At 37.6% G+C, this 15963-nt stretch overlaps 3 protein-coding genes and 1 long non-coding RNA gene across 4 annotated transcripts; 2 read left to right on the top strand and 2 right to left on the bottom strand.

The window, feature by feature from the left end:
- Positions 1 to 1439: 1439 nt before the first annotated feature.
- nerfin-2 (nervous fingers 2) lies at positions 1440 to 3884 on the top strand. Its single transcript, XM_068297646.1, is given in 5 exon segments — positions 1440 to 2048; positions 2118 to 2655; positions 2657 to 2971; positions 3177 to 3376; positions 3440 to 3884. Coding segments are annotated over 5 exon segments (2082 nt in total). The 5' UTR covers positions 1440 to 1464.
- Positions 3885 to 4167: 283 nt separating this feature from the next.
- Alp13 (Alkaline phosphatase 13) lies at positions 4168 to 5700 on the bottom strand. The gene is made up of 2 exons (XM_068296535.1): positions 4583 to 5700; positions 4168 to 4247 (listed from the first exon to the last, which is right to left on the bottom strand). Exons 1-2 carry the CDS (start codon positions 5580 to 5582, stop codon positions 4168 to 4170), a joined length of 1080 nt encoding a protein of 359 aa, XP_068152636.1. The 5' UTR covers positions 5583 to 5700.
- A 1378-nt stretch (positions 5701 to 7078) lies between these two features.
- On the top strand, positions 7079 to 8845 carry LOC137582097 (uncharacterized). Its single transcript, XM_068296534.1, has 4 exons — positions 7079 to 7093; positions 8235 to 8381; positions 8436 to 8597; positions 8678 to 8845. The coding sequence occupies exons 1-4, from the start codon at positions 7079 to 7081 to the stop codon at positions 8843 to 8845; spliced, it is 492 nt and encodes a 163-aa protein (XP_068152635.1).
- Positions 8846 to 12520: 3675 nt separating this feature from the next.
- LOC137583264 (uncharacterized) lies at positions 12521 to 13058 on the bottom strand. The gene is made up of 2 exons (XR_011033388.1): positions 12931 to 13058; positions 12521 to 12793 (listed from the first exon to the last, which is right to left on the bottom strand). It is a non-coding gene; the product is annotated as an uncharacterized lncRNA (long non-coding RNA).
- Between the last annotated feature and the right edge of the window lie 2905 nt (positions 13059 to 15963).

Genomic DNA, 15963 nt, shown 5'->3' with positions numbered 1-15963 from the left:
GTGTGTGTATGTGTGTGTGTGTGTTTGTATGCAATGTCATTCAACAGTGTGGCAAAGCTATACGGGGCGTGGCAACGCATGCGCTGTTCACTGCGTGGGAGTCGAAAAGGGGTTGGGATGACAAGTCATGCTATGCCAAGTTAACGAATCCAAAGGCAGCTTTCACAGGATTCTTACACATAGGCCGTGCGAGCGAGAGCCCCTGCCAGCTCATGGATAGATGCCAACGGCATCCGTATGTGTGTGGATGTGAGTGGGTGAAACTCGGGGTGGTGTTGGGTGGTGGTGGATTTGCTGATGTTTGGGATTGTGCCAATGCAGGGCCATGCATCGGCTTCACGTATTCCTTGGCCATTGTGACAGGTGGCGGCCGAGACTACAGTTCAGTACATTTTGACGGCTGCGACAAGAAAGTTGCGTGTGACGGCTAAAGGCAGCAATCGAATTAAATGCTTGGTGTATGAAAAAAAAAGTGTCCTAAACATAAAAACTCTAATAAGTGAATTTAACAAACAATTACATAATTAACAAAACCTATTTAAGCCAAACTTATTCCATAGTCAATATAGAGTGAATCAAATTCAAATAAAAGAAATTCTTTAACAAGGTAAAGTGGAGAGAAATTTGTGAGCCAACAAATAAATGCAGTTTACAATTTAAAGTTTATTCAAAATTATTTCAAGTGAAAGCTATAGAATTCCAGAATTATTTGGACAGTCAAAATTTGATCTTACTTTGAAAACAAAAAATTGGATCAATCCTTTATTAAATTTTCATTAAACGTGAACAAATTTGCTTAATTGGTTTGAATATTCTCATATCCTAAAAAGCAAACTAATCTACTTAACATAGATTGAAACAATAACAACAATCGACGATTGGAAATCCTTGAATTCCTTTCTATTTCATTTGACGAAACACAAACTATTCTATGCTTTAAAATTGAATGTGTTATTATTGTTACAGTCATACGATTATGATGTTCCTTATACAATGGGTAAATAATCACAAAGCAGCTACTCTATACGACATGACTAACTATTTAAAAATGTATCTGATGTGTAATAAATAGTGTACGAGAACGAGAACCAAAAACTACCTACACTCATTACCAAAAAGAAAATTAAAACACAAATACACTTTTCATTAATTATACGTCTTTAAGGACATATCGTTTAAACGAGATTTAATAAATTCGAAAAGGGATCCTTTAGTTTGCATCTAAAGTAGTTTAAGTTGATTAACTGTGGAACATTCAATTGTATACAGGAAAATTTGAAAGATTTTATTATAGTCAAGATCTAAAATCCTTTTAATGAAGAGAGTCTGAAAGGGAATAAATCAAGGAAAATAATATTATTCACCACTTTCTGATAGGTTTATAATTGTGTGCAATTCGAAAAGGATTTATTCATCAAATAATTGGAAAACCAGTCAAATATTGCCTTTAGAAAGGACATTAACATGAATTCGCAAACGCATACACAGCCTTTGCCACTTCAGAATCCATTGTCGCATTCGCATCAACTTCTACAAGCTCCACAGCATCCGCATACGCCTTCACATCCGCAGCAGCATCCTCATCCGCATTCAACACATTACGCCGAGTGCCGCATATTACCAGCAATCAGCGAGACATTTCCGCAATTTAGTCAACATCGTCCGGCAATTTCGCTGCTGTCACCATTGGATCTCTCCCTGCGTGCAACGACCAACATTGTGCCAATTACACCGCCATCGACGCCCTCGCCACCCCGCAAGCGTCAGAGATTAATGTCCGAGGAGAATTACCTGTGGCGACCGCACATGGTCACAACGCCGGGTCCCACAGCAACAAACACAGCAGCCATGGAAGCACCATCGCATGCTGCGATTGTCCTGCAGCCTTCTGCCAGTAACTATTTCCAACAGGCTCCAGTTCAACCCCAATTGGGTGGCAGTTTCTTTGGTTTGCGCAGCTTTGAAGGGTCGCCTTATAATAAAAGTCATTTTCACGAGATGAAAAATAGCTTTGAACAAATTTCTGCAAGTCAATCGACCGTGGCCAGAATTGAATCTCATACAGCAGCAGCAGCAGCAACAGCCACGGCAACATCTCGGGCAGCTTCTCCTCATACCCCTATCTATGTGGATGATGAGACAATTGTGTTGACCGAGGACGAAGATGAAACAGTTGTCAGTTCCCATGACTACAATGAAGGCAACACGGACATTGAGGAAGGCGAAGAAGATGAAAATCTACAGGTAGACGTCAACGATAAAAACAATGACGGAACCGATGACGACGAGGAGGTATTTGTGGATGTCCTGGGCAATGACGATGACTTGGATGAGGTAGCTGACCTGCAAGCGCAGACCACAGCACTCAAGCGTAATGAGCTACTCTATGATGATGAAGAGCTTCATAATCAGGCCGTAGAGGGTCTGGCCAAATTATTTGATCGCGACTTCTCACAGCGGCAACCCGACGAGAGCGAAGTTAATGAAGAAGTCAACTCAACTCATGAGAAAACCTACACAGATTTAAGTAACAATGGCATAGTTGAGAATAGCCCTTGTACGGATAGCACAAGGTCCTCCTCGTTTCTCTCACCACCTCCCATCCAGCATACCCTACCGTTACCAGCCACTCCCATCCGACCCCAAAAAAGAGCGCACCGAACGTAAGCGGACTAAACTCCGTAAACATACGGCTGTAGATGAAGAGACCATCAGTCCTGTGTCCGGAACTATAATACGCAAGCTGCGCGAAGATGAGGAACTGGTGGTTCGCAAAGGTGACATTGATCCGGCTTTCAACGTAGTCGAAATCACTGAAGAGGCCAAGGCCATTTTGGCCAGCATCGATAATAAGATTGGCGACTATATGTGTCAGCTTTGTCGCACTGTCTACGATGATGCCTTCATGCTGGCCCAGCATCGTTGTCCCCGCATTGTCCACATCGAGTACAAGTGTTCCGAATGCGAAAAGGTGAGTCGTAATAATCCTTTCTGCTAGATATTTCTATCGTGAATTTTAATATTTGAGTAAAACTTTCGGACAAATGAAGAACATAAAAAATGTGAGATGCATATTTAAAAATCAATTAAAGAATATTCAAATTTTAAAGTTAATAAATTTTAAACAAAGATTGAAATGATGATTGAACTAAGCCAAATGGAAATTTCTTTTAAAGGTTTTCAATTGTCCTGCCAATTTGGCCTCACATCGACGTTGGCATAAACCAAAAACAGACTCTGCCAGTGGAGCACAAAGCAAGAAGCGAGCCAGTACCTCGAATGAGGTACAAAATGTGAACGAGGAGTCCAACAAAGTGACTGACGATGCATCTGATGGGATTTATCCCTGTCATGACTGTGGCAAGACTTTCCGTCGGTAAGTTCAATTTTCAATTCCATTTTCTATGAGACTTAATAATTTATATTAAATGTTATCTAGCCATGCCTACCTGAAGAAACACCAGGCCTCACATCAAATGCTGGAGAATCTAAAAAATTTGGATTTCTTTAAGGCCCAGCAGTCGCATCAGCATCATCACAATCATCAGATTCATCAGGTGCAGCACCAGCAGCAGCAACAACAACAGCCCGCCACCGCCGCTGCAACTGCCTCCGCGTATGGAGCTCTACCACGCCCACCACCCCATTGCTTGCCCATATATCCCACACCAGCGCCAGCAAAGAATTATGCCAGTGGACAACGTTTACCCAATGGCTTTCCATTTCCACCTTTCGATCAGCGTCGTTTCTACACTCTGGGTGAGTTGTATCTCTCACAGCACTTGGAGCGTCAGACATCGGCCTTTCAGTACGTCCATGCGAATCACCTGAGACAACTGTCGAATGTGGCCCACAATTTACTGCCCCCCATGTCCGTGAAATGACCCAATCCCAATGTGTTGCGTCCAGTCCCACGAATTGCAGCAACAAATGCAACACCGGCGGCGGCAACAGCAGCAGCAACGGCGACACCAACAACGACGGCAACCTTAAATCGACAAGTGGAGGTGCTACCAAGTAGTGGACATGCCTTCAATTGGGTTGCCCCATTACCACCACCCGGACAGGATGCCGGCAATGTTGCCATTTAGACCCCAACAATTAAATTAGTTCAAGTTTATTAAATAAATTAATTATGCAAAATATATGAGTAAATTGTTTGTATCTTTAATTCTTGAGAGCATAAGCCACAGCTTGAGCCAAGTAATTGACATCTTTTACTCCGAGGAATAGAGAAGATTTCGGACCTGCCATGGTAGGGAAGAAAGTTCAAAAGAAGTTAAAAAGTTTCCAAAAGTTGCTATTTGCTCACCCTGTGCAAAAACAAGACTATCCGAAGGCAAAAACCCGTTCAAGTTACTTTCAATACTGGTAAAAAGAACCAAGTTAAGTGTGTGTTTGTCTCTTGGTAAATCCATCAATGTTTCGTTTAGCATTTGGAGCTGTTGCCTTTTGTTCATTTCCGCAGGGACAAACTGCTCAACTATTAAAAGATACCCAGCATTTGATCGATTCAAAACCTGTAGAGTTTTCTTCAACATCATTTGAAACGATGATGCTTTAAGATTTCTGTTTAGATCACCATTCGAGAGAATGGCCATTAGATAATCATATTTGCTGCCATTTATGGCCTCAAGTTCACCAAAATGTTGAATGAGCTCAAATCTTTGTCGGGTTTGGTCTTTGACTTGTCTTATCTTTTGCAGACGCCAATTTTTGAGCAAATTGCGTTCATTACTGGCCCTGCACAAGTTATTATCAATGGGATCGGAATCGGTTACAGGAACTTCATGGTTAAACATTTGCCTGCCGCCTCCTATTATGACATTAAGATATTTTCCAGTTTCTCCAAAGATTAATTGCTTGGCTATATCATCATTACACAGAGTTTCTTCAGATGATAGCTCTTCACACTCGTTAGATAGATTTGTGACATGGTTTCCATAGAGAGCGGCTCCTGTTGGTCCTGTTAGACGTTGATTAGTCACAAATCCTGTGCGTAGATCAGCCAATTGTGCCTGACGCAACAAACTCAATAGATGGCCCTCCCCTTCCTGGCGACTGCAATTCGTATCCATTATTTGCAATACATCTAACGGGACTCCTGTCCATAATGCTTGATGTATCCAATTCTTCGAACATGGAATTATACAATTAGATTTCAATCGGCCCACATGGAGAAACTGATCCCAAGCGAAGTTTGTATTCACTTCACTGCTATTGCTATTAAGGGGAAATCTGTGGGCAGCTAATTCTTCATTTGCAATACCTTCAATCACAAATATTCTCACATTTTTAACTGTGTTCTCAGTCGATGGCTCTCTTAAGGCCATATTTAGCTCTTCAATTCCCTTGTCGTACCACAACTTTTGCTCAGCAGACACTTGATCTTTCCAATAGTTAACTTCTGCCACATTGGCAACTTCATTCTCCACCTCATAGCGCATTGTAAGGCCAATGCATATAACAGTTATCAACAGGGTCAATAGCACAGATCCAGCTAATATAAAGATTTGAGTTGATTTTAAACGCACCAGCTGGCATAGCTGCTTAATCGGACGATGTCTCGTTGTAGTTTCCATGACAAAGTTATTAAAGCAACTAAACTAGCCTCTTTGAGGAACACATTTGGTTAGAACATCTCACTTATCTACCTTAAGATAATGATATTTAAGGTCTTTTACAACCCTCACCCACAGAACAAGTATTAGTTGGCTTAATTGTTTCTTATTAACAAAAGAATCGTCATGAATATTGTATGCAATAATTGGCAGATAAACAAATGCAAAAAACACTGAGAGAAATATTCTCTTCTTTTACTTTGGCCTACATAAATGTCATAACTGACATGTAATCTATGTAAAGTTTGTCCAATTAGTATATATTTAATTAAATTGGGACTTTTTTTGGTTTTAAGTGTGATTTGGTACTGGTTTTCCTTCTCTAGTAACAAATCTAATAGAAACTAACCAAAGGTTTAAAAAATATGTTTAACTTAATGTTATTTCAATAAATAAACAATCAATTTATATGTGTTTCTATCTATTTCCAAAGTGTAATTATAAATTTAACTATGGGTTGACCCATGCAAATTCCGAGGGCATTTGCTGCATTTGCCCCAAAGGTCAATGACGTCTATGCCCCTCTGGCATATAAACTATTGCCCTAATAGGTGGGCGTCTCTTGACAACCACGCCCACTCACTCACGCATTTAAATGACAAACAAAAATATGCTTCTAATTGCCATTACCAACTCTCATTTAACTACATATGTATATCCACCCCCGTTCAACATATTGGGCTGGGAAATTGCGTTTATGAATTTTCAATTGAATGCACGTAGACTAAACGTTTTGTACATTTGTCATATTGAGATAGTTATGCGAATGTGAAATTGTTTGCTCAATTACCTGCCATTAACCTGCTGTCTATCTATCCATCATTTCGTCGCTTTTAGGTCGCCCTGCATAGACATGTGGTCAGTTTTCCCTTAATGCCACATTTTCTACACCTAACTGTCACAATTTCAATTTAAGGTGAACATTACTTAGACTATTCGCAATTTGACATCTGAATGCGAGCCAGTTGCATAATAATCTGCATTGATTATGTCAAAGTGCGTACAGTGCGTATGGATAATATCGTGTATTGGAGTATACTTCGAGTGTAAAACTTTCTCATCATTATTAAATATCAATTATTTAGATATTGTGCGATTGTTAAGATAAGTGATACAATTATAAGCCCATTTGTTTTTATATAAAGCACATGATTTCATTAATACTTGTATTCAGTAATTTAATCAGACTTATTTAAAAGCGATGGCGAACATGTTGTGCGTTTTAACGTTTTATTTGCTCTTTATTATATTTTCTACTAATTTAGTAAGTATCAAAATATTTCTTCTGCCATTTTCAACAGTAAAAAATCTTGTGATTCGTTTAGGAAGCCGCAAAATTCAAAAGTTTATACTGTGAAGCAGTTGATCCAAGCTATGGGGAGATACAATTATGTGAACTGAAGGCCATTAACCGCTCGCACAGTATAATAAATTTCAGTTATTATCTTAAAGGCACCATGAAAGGATCGAAAGTAAGTTGTAATCGTTTAGAAAACATCAAACAAATTCTACTTTTTCCTGCTACAGATTCAAGTACAATTTTTTAAGCGTAACAATGGTTGGCATCCATTTCTCTATGATATTCAATTTGACTCCTGTGATCTAATTGAAAGGAATAAACCATATTTGGGCAATTTGCTGTTTTCCTACATGAGGCCGTTTATGAATCTAAAAAGAACTTGCCCGAAGGTGAGCTAAATTAAAATTATTAAATTTTTTGAAAAATAATATATCTATATTGTATAATTCTTTATATTTTCAGCCTAATTTTGTGATTAAGCTCAAAAATTATCAATTTGACTTTGATGGATTCCATAAACGATTTCCAGTAGAAAGTGGAGAATATGCAGTCATTATAAGTGCGCTTTATGGCTCTAAAAGGAAATTTTCAGCAAATGCTACACTTATATACTCTAATTACAGAGAATAGCAAAGGAAATAAAGAAAGTTCTTTAAAGGTTTAAAAGTTTGTTTTGTTATAAGGATTGTATCCAAATTTCTGTCAGCTGCATTGAATCTAATGTTCATTCATAGCCAGAAATCTAGTTTCTAGCCATAGACAAAATAAAACTAACAGTTCCTACTTATTGATATTGTTTGCTCAATTACCTGTCATTAACCTGCTGCCTATCTATCCATCATTTCGTCGCTTTTAGGTCGCCCTGTATGCCATATTTTCTACACTTTACTGTCACAATTTCAATTTAAGGTCAACTTTACATGAAATATTCCCAATTCGTCATTTGAATGTGAATCAATTGCATAATAATCTGCATTGATTATGTCAAAGTGCGTACAGTGCGTATGAATAATATATGGTTGGAAAAAGCCGTATGGTATAAGTACAAACTGTCTCATCATTATTAAATATCAATTATTTAGATAATGTACGATTGAAAATATAATTGATACAATTATAAGTCCATTTGTTTTACTATAAAAAGCACATGATTTCATGAATACTTGTATTCAGTTATTTAATCAGACTTATTTTCAAAGTGATGGCCAGCTTAACTATTTTTTTTCTCTTCATTATGTTTTCTACTAATTTAGTAAGTATCAAAATAATTACACTGCAATTTGAAATGGTGTAAAATCTTGTGATTCGTCTAGGAAGCTGCAAAATTCAAAAGTTTATACTGTGAAGCAGTTGATCCAAGCTATGGGGAGATACAATTATGTGAATTAAAAGCCATTAACCGCTCAATCAGTGTTATTAATTTCAGTTATTATCTTAAAGGCACCATTAAAGGATCAAAAGTGAGTTGTAATCTTTAAATACCCTCAAACAAATTCTACTTTTTACTTCTACAGATTCAAGTACAATTTCTAAAGCGTAACAATGGTTGGCATCCATTTCTGTATGACATTCAATTTGATACCTGTGATCTAATTGAAAAGAACAAACCATATTTGGCCAATTTGCTGTTTTCCTACGTAAAACCGTTTATGAATATTAATAGAACTTGCCCGAAAGTGAGCTATATGAAAATGATTAAGTTATTTGAAAAATAATATATCTATATTGTATAATGTATAATTCTTTATATTTTCAGCCAAATTTTGTGGTTCAACTCAAAAATTATCAATTCGACTTTGATGGATTCCATAAACGATTTCCCGTGGAAAGTGGAGAATATGGAATAATTGTAAATGTGCTTTATGGCTCTGAAAAGAAATTTTCAGGAAATGCAACACTTATGTACTCCAATTACAGAGAATAGAAAATGAAATAAAGAAAGTTGATTAAAGGTTTCAAAGTTTGTTTTGTTATAAGGATTGATTGAATGATGGTCATCACCTTTTGATACCTACTCTCAATTAAATTATTAACAACGAAATGCACAAAATCAAACCAAATCAAACTTTAAATGAAGTTTATGGATTGGAAATTACTTATTTTTCCATTGTTTACATAAATTACCTGTCATTAAATTGCTACCTTTATCCATCAGGTTGTTTGCTTTGAAGTTGTCGTTGCTTTGACATGTGGTCAGTTTCAAGTCAGTTCAACTGTCACAATTTCAATTTGGCTCTGACTGTGGCTGAAAGCTACTTTTACTATGGATTGGCCTGTTTGTCTCTTTTCTTGTATCAATTTAACCATCATGCTGTGATATGACATGTCACACATAGTGCGTATACGTAATTGTTTCTCCATAAGGGATGAAACTGTGGGATGGGTAGCTTAAATTGGTCGGACGCTTGGTCCGTTTATTGGATGAGCTTTCCTTAGCCAAAGCTTTTATACAGCGCCATCTATTGCTCATAAAATGCAATTCAACAGGTCGGACATTTGTGTGTGTACTGCAGAGTATTCATACATATGTATATTATAATATAGGTAGCTATAACGATAGTTCTCTTGGTTCGTTGATTCCAAATTGGAATGAGAGAAAGGACACGCTTATTCTGTCTCTCTCCTGAGAGCCAATTGCATTTTGCCTTTGACAAGTTAATCGATTTACAAACTTGATATATTTACATATAAATTTATTTATATAGAATAAAGTCTGCAAGGACATAACTCTATTAGCATGTGGTAATTGTCTGTAATGACCTATATTACAGTAAAACTTTTAGACACTTTTATCGAAGTGAAGAAGGTCATTGGGAAGTGGTTCAACAAGTACAACAATTTATACATTTATGTTAAATTGTTTGCATTTTTCCTTATTAAGGAACATTATTACTAAGGACTTTGCCCTATGAAAGAGGACAGCAATAAAGCGACTTTTCGATGTTGATTTTTTTTAAATTTGATCCAAATAATGAATCGTATAAATCAGCAACTATTACTTGGAAAAGTTGAGCCCTTTTATTATGCCTTTTCATGCATGCATATTAGAACCACAATCACGTCCTTGGCCATTACAGGATGCAATTAGTGTCGTATGGCAGCTAAAGCCACAGACTCTTCTCAGGACCAAGTACTCCGCCATGAAGTGATTTGACAAGAGTATTCTCCAATTGACGCATATGGTCAACATTTTACATAGTAAGCTGGACCTGTCAAGGTCGAATATCCACGTCAAAGTCCTGCTGCAGGCACAACAGTTTTTCTCTAGCTGCATCATGCCAACGCCCACGTCTACGCCCACGTCGACGCCCAGTCCCACGGCTTAGAGCTGTGAGTGTTAGTGCAAAGTTCTGATAAAGCGAGATAGATATACCTGTATGTACATATACATATAAGCAGAGGAGGATAGAGAAGGCATAAGGAAAATATAGAGAAAGAGAGAGAGAGAGGAAGAGAAGAAAAACAATCGTATGCTGCATACACACAGCTTGAACTGGTTGTAAGTATAAGTTCATTTTGTTGCCCTGATTCTGACCTTGTCCTCTAAATGGCATTTCCCCCTCCCCATCTCTATCATCATCATTTTCATTATGGTTTTTCACATTTATTGGCGCCTGCTTCACATTTCCCATATGGCTAACAAGATGCTTTCGTGACATATTTCAGAATTAAGTTCATTTTAATTTGATTATTCTTTATTTGCTTTTCTAATTAATTGCCAAGTAATTTGCGAAAATATATGCAATTTGTTTATAAGCAATTTGGAATTCCAAAGCAAAAATTTAATCGTACAACAGAACTACATAGATATACAAAAATATATATGGAAGTGGGTGCTTTATTTTTGAGACCAAAGTTTCCTAATAAATATTATACCAATTACTAGATATGGATGTATGTATATCTCAACCGAATGAATTAAATAAATATTGTTATAAAATTGTATGGATCATTTCGATATAAACCTGAACAAAGTACCATAGCGAATATATGAATCTTTAATATAGACTTTGGATATAAGTAATATTAAGGGAAATCTATGAAATGGGAAGGACTAAAAGGTACATTAATAATTTGGAATGTTTTTCGAACGTCGATTAGAATTGTGGCATTTAAAGGATTGCTTTTAGGAACTATAGTTAAAATCTGTCCAATCGAGATATGATTACTCAAAATTAGTATTGGCATTATGGATAGCACTTAATCAATACTAGATCCATAATAAAGAAGAAACTGTAGAGTCTGAGGTTTAAAGATTAACACTATGGACCTCGTCCCACCTTTCCCCCTTTTGGTTCCGTTACTGGCCACACCTCGTCGACACTGCTATTTATTTGATCCACAGATTGTCATAATGTAAAACAATGTTAATTATTAAGATAAGATAATCTTGCCATATGTCCCGCATAATCGGCAACGTAATATTATTATAATTGCTATTTTTATACGCTTGATTGCATTTCAATCTAATTTAACTTAGATTAACAACAAGCCTTTAGCAGTTTCAAAATAAAAATAAATGCAATGGAATAAAAATTCATTTTAAATATAAGGAAAATTTTGTCGATTGCAAAGAATTTCTAGGAACTCTATGTTTTAATGTAGAAGTAGAAGAGTTGATAAGGCCAGAAAGAAGCTGCAAATTATTGATTATGCCTCATGATTGTGTGGGTGTCTGTGAGCCTGTGTGTGTGTGTGTTTGACTATATATACGTTCATATATAGTATCTGTGTGGCTGTACTGAAAATATAGTTGAAAACTGACAGCAGCGCAGCGCAACACATATACACACACATACACTATACATATGTAGTACATGTGCATTTTGATTTTGGCCTTGAACGTGAATTGCATTTGCTAAAGAGAGCCAGTCCCGTACATACAGAGAAAGAGCAAACGGCAGTGCAAAAGAGATAGAGATGCTTAAATTAAATGATAGAAGGAGAGAGAGAGAGCGAGAGAGAGAGAGGACAAACATACAGACATGTAGAAAACGGCAAAGAAATTTTGCCAAAGCGAAAAGTTTGAAGTGCACACAAACATGCGCAACGCCTGCATTTCCCGCTCTCAGCCCCACACACACACACACTCACACACACATACACTCACAAGAATTCAGAAAGCTAGCGGGATAGAGAGAGAGCAACTGTATATACATGTAGGTACACGTTATATGTTTGCATGTGCAGTGACGCACACCCTTAACTAAAATTTCAAGGTTATCCTCTTCCTCTCTCGCTTTGGCGTTCTCTCTCCCTCTCACTCTCTCTTCCCCTATTTCTATTATTTTTTTCCCATTTTAGTTTTTGGCATATACAAATATTTAGTTTAACAATTGCATTATCAATATGTAAAAATTTTTCACTAACACTAAAGAGATGTCGCTCTTTCTTGATCGGCAGCAAGATCGACGTTCTATTAAGCTATATCTAATTCCTAAGGAAATACTTGTTAATATATCTTATCCTTGATCTAAAATCTTGAATTGATATGTGATGGCCAGCCTTATCTATGTAGTTAGATTGAATTATTAGTTTTTCTCCTCTCTGATCAGAGTAAAGTTTGAAATTGTTGCTACTAATTAGTTAGTCATTAGTGTTTCTAGTTTAATTCTTTATTCTAATTTACATATTTAGTAGAAAACCTTAAATTTAGAACAATATTGCCAGATTGCCTTTGATGTAAGCGAAGTTCAAATGAAAGCTTTTCTTTAGTATATTTACTGACGCAAGATGCAAGATGTACCTAACAAATACATAAACATACTATACTATACATACATAAGTACGTGGAATTGGCACTATGTCAGTACAACCCAGAGTGCTGCCTTCTGGTTTCGGCCCATTAAATGCCAAAGTTGAATGCACAAAACTGTAAAACAAAGCAAACGAAATCGAAATTGAGAATTATTTGCCATAGCCACATACATATATAGGTATTTACATACTAATCATACATATGTATATATGCTTGGCTGGTTAGTTGCATAAAATGTGCATCCTACTCACCCCCAACCCCTTTGTCTTATCACTCTCTCTTTCTAGCCTGGGCCAAACATGAAAGCGAAATTTCTGGCACATATTTTTAAATGGCGACTGCAGACAAAACGTCGCAAACAAAAAGAAGACAATACACGACTATGATTCATCCAAAGAGAGTGAAATGGCAAAAGAGAATGAGAAAAAGGTATGCAAGAGAGAGAGAAAGCTTGCCAAGTCCGCCCACTAAAACAAATCTACAGGGGGAGAAGCAAAGCAGCTGCAATGCAAAAAGCTTTTAGCCAAAGCTGAGCGGCAAATGCATGCGTTCTCTCTCTCTCTCTCTCTCTCTGTCTCTCTCTCTTTTCCTTTCCCTTTTGTATCTCCTGTTGGTTGTTCCATTTCACGTCGTTTCACAAACACACACACACACACACCTAAACACTGCTGAATCCTTGTAGCAAGTATTTCAAGTTCACTGTCAAGGTCACCTACTCTTGACATGCGCTGCGAGCGCAACAACAATTTCACATAAAGGGGTAAGAGGCCCAGGGCATACGTTTGCAGCTTCGAAAACGAACTTGCACACTGCTGTTGAAATGTTTATATACCCCCTTCCGACCATCACCCCATCAGTTGTAACTCACCCTTCTGTTTGTCATCGTTGCATTAGTTTGTTGATTTCCTTTCACATTGCCCTTTCGTTCAGCAGGACCACATAAAGAGAAGTGGAGGTCCATGTGTCAATATTTTTAAAACGTTTCCAACTTATTTACCCTTTATGTATGTATATAAAAACTGGTCTTAACTGACCTATTTTCCCGCCACTGCCCGAAGGTTTTCGTTTCCCTGGGAGCATTCATCTAATTCCTTTAAATGCGGCCCTGTGTAAAGGTAGTAATGATTATCTATCTCTATTTCTCCACATTAGAATTGCTTTAATCCAATAGTTTAAGTTGTTACCTTTAAATTTACTACATTCCCATTCAGAACAAATGCTTCATTATATTGGTGTTTATAAAGAATGTTTCTGTAACATTTTTATAGCATGAAGTACATTGATTTTTAATTGCAATAATCTTCGATTTTACACAATTTCAAACGATGCTTAACCTAATAAAATTTATCGCACTAAACGTGAAATTCCTTTAAGCATTTTACTTGAATGTCTATTGAATTCCCTTTCCAACCTGTCGTTCTCTCTGCCTCTCTCTCTCTCCCTCTCTCTCTCTCTTTCTTTCTTTCGAATACTGAGCACATACAATCAGCGTTTATTGTGGATGTGCGCTTGTCCCGTTGGTATGTGGATACGTACGTATACGTAATATATATAGGTATATACATATGTACATATATAATAAATTATACATTGTACCAGGCATGCAACTGTACGAATGTATGTATCTGTGTTTGGTTCTAAGGTACCCTTTTTAGAATACATCGTTGCGCATGACATAAGAAAACGGCGCACGATTGTGAATCAGCAGCAGATTGGCAAATTATGAAATACTTCTCTCCTCTTCCTTTCACATGCAGCAACATCTGTTGCATATAGCCATCGGTGTCCATGGTTGAGTGATGTGATGTGTGTGTGTGTCTTCCATACTTGGTAAAAAGCCTGTGGCTTTAAGATACAATGTGTACTAAAGGTATGTACATATGCAAAACGTTTCAGGCCAAGCATTTAATTTAATTAAACAATTAAACAAACATGGCGGCACACACACACACACACAGACTCACACACACATTTATATTGTAGTAGGTACTTACATTAGCCCCTTAACCCCCCCACCCAAAACAAATTCAATTAAGAAATTAAAATCGCAAACCAAATAACAACAACAGAAACGAGAAATGATGCCCAAGAGAGAGAGAGAGAGAGAGAGAGGTGAGAGGGAGAGAGAGAGAGTCTATAAAATTGCAACACACGCACATTTGTCAATCGAAATCGCGTGACATATGCATGTCCAGATATAGGAAAAAAATATCTGTACACTCTGACACTTAGTTGTATAGTCAATCAGTCTTGTTGCAAGCAGCAGTCAGTCAATAAATGAGCTAATTATATATATATAGGATTTTGCAACTCATACAAAAGCGAATCGACAAAATAAAGCGCATACACTCTGTCATATATTCTATACACTAAATACAGGAAACTGTCCATGTAAAGGAAGATGAACTCATGTTGCCTCTTCTCTTGTTTCGGCCATTCCACAATGTTCAATAAAAAGGATCCTTGAAGAGGCACACACATATATGCACTCTAAGCCCATAATGTTTGTCATTTGATCTGAGTATTTACTGTACTCTAGTGGCAGTAACTAAGGCGCGGTCAGGGTAGAGTGCACAAGTTAAACTGCTAGTATAAAAAGAGGGAGATGAAACCTCTGCCAGAGAAAGATGGAATGTCCGAACGAAAGAGACAGCAATTTCAAATGAAAGAATGTGCGACAGAGATGGTGAGCCAAAATGGGGAAGCGGGATCAGATGCACATTTTGTTCTTGCATTGGTATTAGTGAGTGTTTTGCCTCAAAACAGAGAGGGCCTACGCTTGTTTCGCTTTATTACATAACAGCCTTGAACTTGAGCCGAGCTTCGGGTCGCTTGGTTGCGTTTTTTCGGTTTCTGTCAATTTCTGAGTCAGTTATAGTCTCTCTCTCTCTCTCTCGCTCAGCTGGTGCTGCTGCTTCTGTTCCACCATTCCCTATTGCAGTTGCAAGCAAGCCATCATAACCACCCCCCACTCTCACCCTCACCCCCACAGGCACACACTCACACACACACACACTTGTTCATTTCATCTCTGTGTGTTCCATTTTCGCAAAGCTCTCAATGCTCGGCGACTGCGACGTTAGCCGCAACGTTGACGTTGACAGCGACGACGGCTGGGTCTGGGTCTGGCATATTCTGTTTGGCCAGAGCTCTGGCATTGAAATCGCGACAAGCAAGCAGCCAACAACTCAAAAGTTCCATCATCCCTAAGGGAAAACGTTTAACAAAAAAATTAAAACATCTCAACCAGATGGAAAACAAAAACAAATTTAAAAAAAATTTAA

The sequence above is a fragment of the Drosophila tropicalis genome, unplaced genomic scaffold, assembly GCF_018151085.1.
Source record: "Drosophila tropicalis isolate 14030-0801.00 unplaced genomic scaffold, ASM1815108v1 contig_859, whole genome shotgun sequence".
In the NCBI taxonomy this organism is placed as follows: Eukaryota; Metazoa; Arthropoda; class Insecta; order Diptera; family Drosophilidae; genus Drosophila; species Drosophila tropicalis.
Note: the sequence above shows the minus strand (reverse complement) of the source record. Positions and strands in the feature narration are given on the sequence as shown.

Coding starts and splice junctions, on each gene's coding strand:
- Alp13 (XM_068296535.1), bottom strand. CDS start 5,582: ATGGAAACTACAACGAGACATCGTCCGATTAAGCAGCTATGCCAGCTG. Junction 4,248..4,582: donor AATGGCCATTCTCTCGAATG/GTGATCTAAACA, acceptor CTACCATGGCAG/GTCCGAAATCTTCTCTATTC.
- LOC137582097 (XM_068296534.1), top strand. Junction 8,382..8,435: donor GCACCATTAAAGGATCAAAA/GTGAGTTGTAAT, acceptor TTACTTCTACAG/ATTCAAGTACAATTTCTAAA. Junction 8,598..8,677: donor TTAATAGAACTTGCCCGAAA/GTGAGCTATATG, acceptor TTATATTTTCAG/CCAAATTTTGTGGTTCAACT.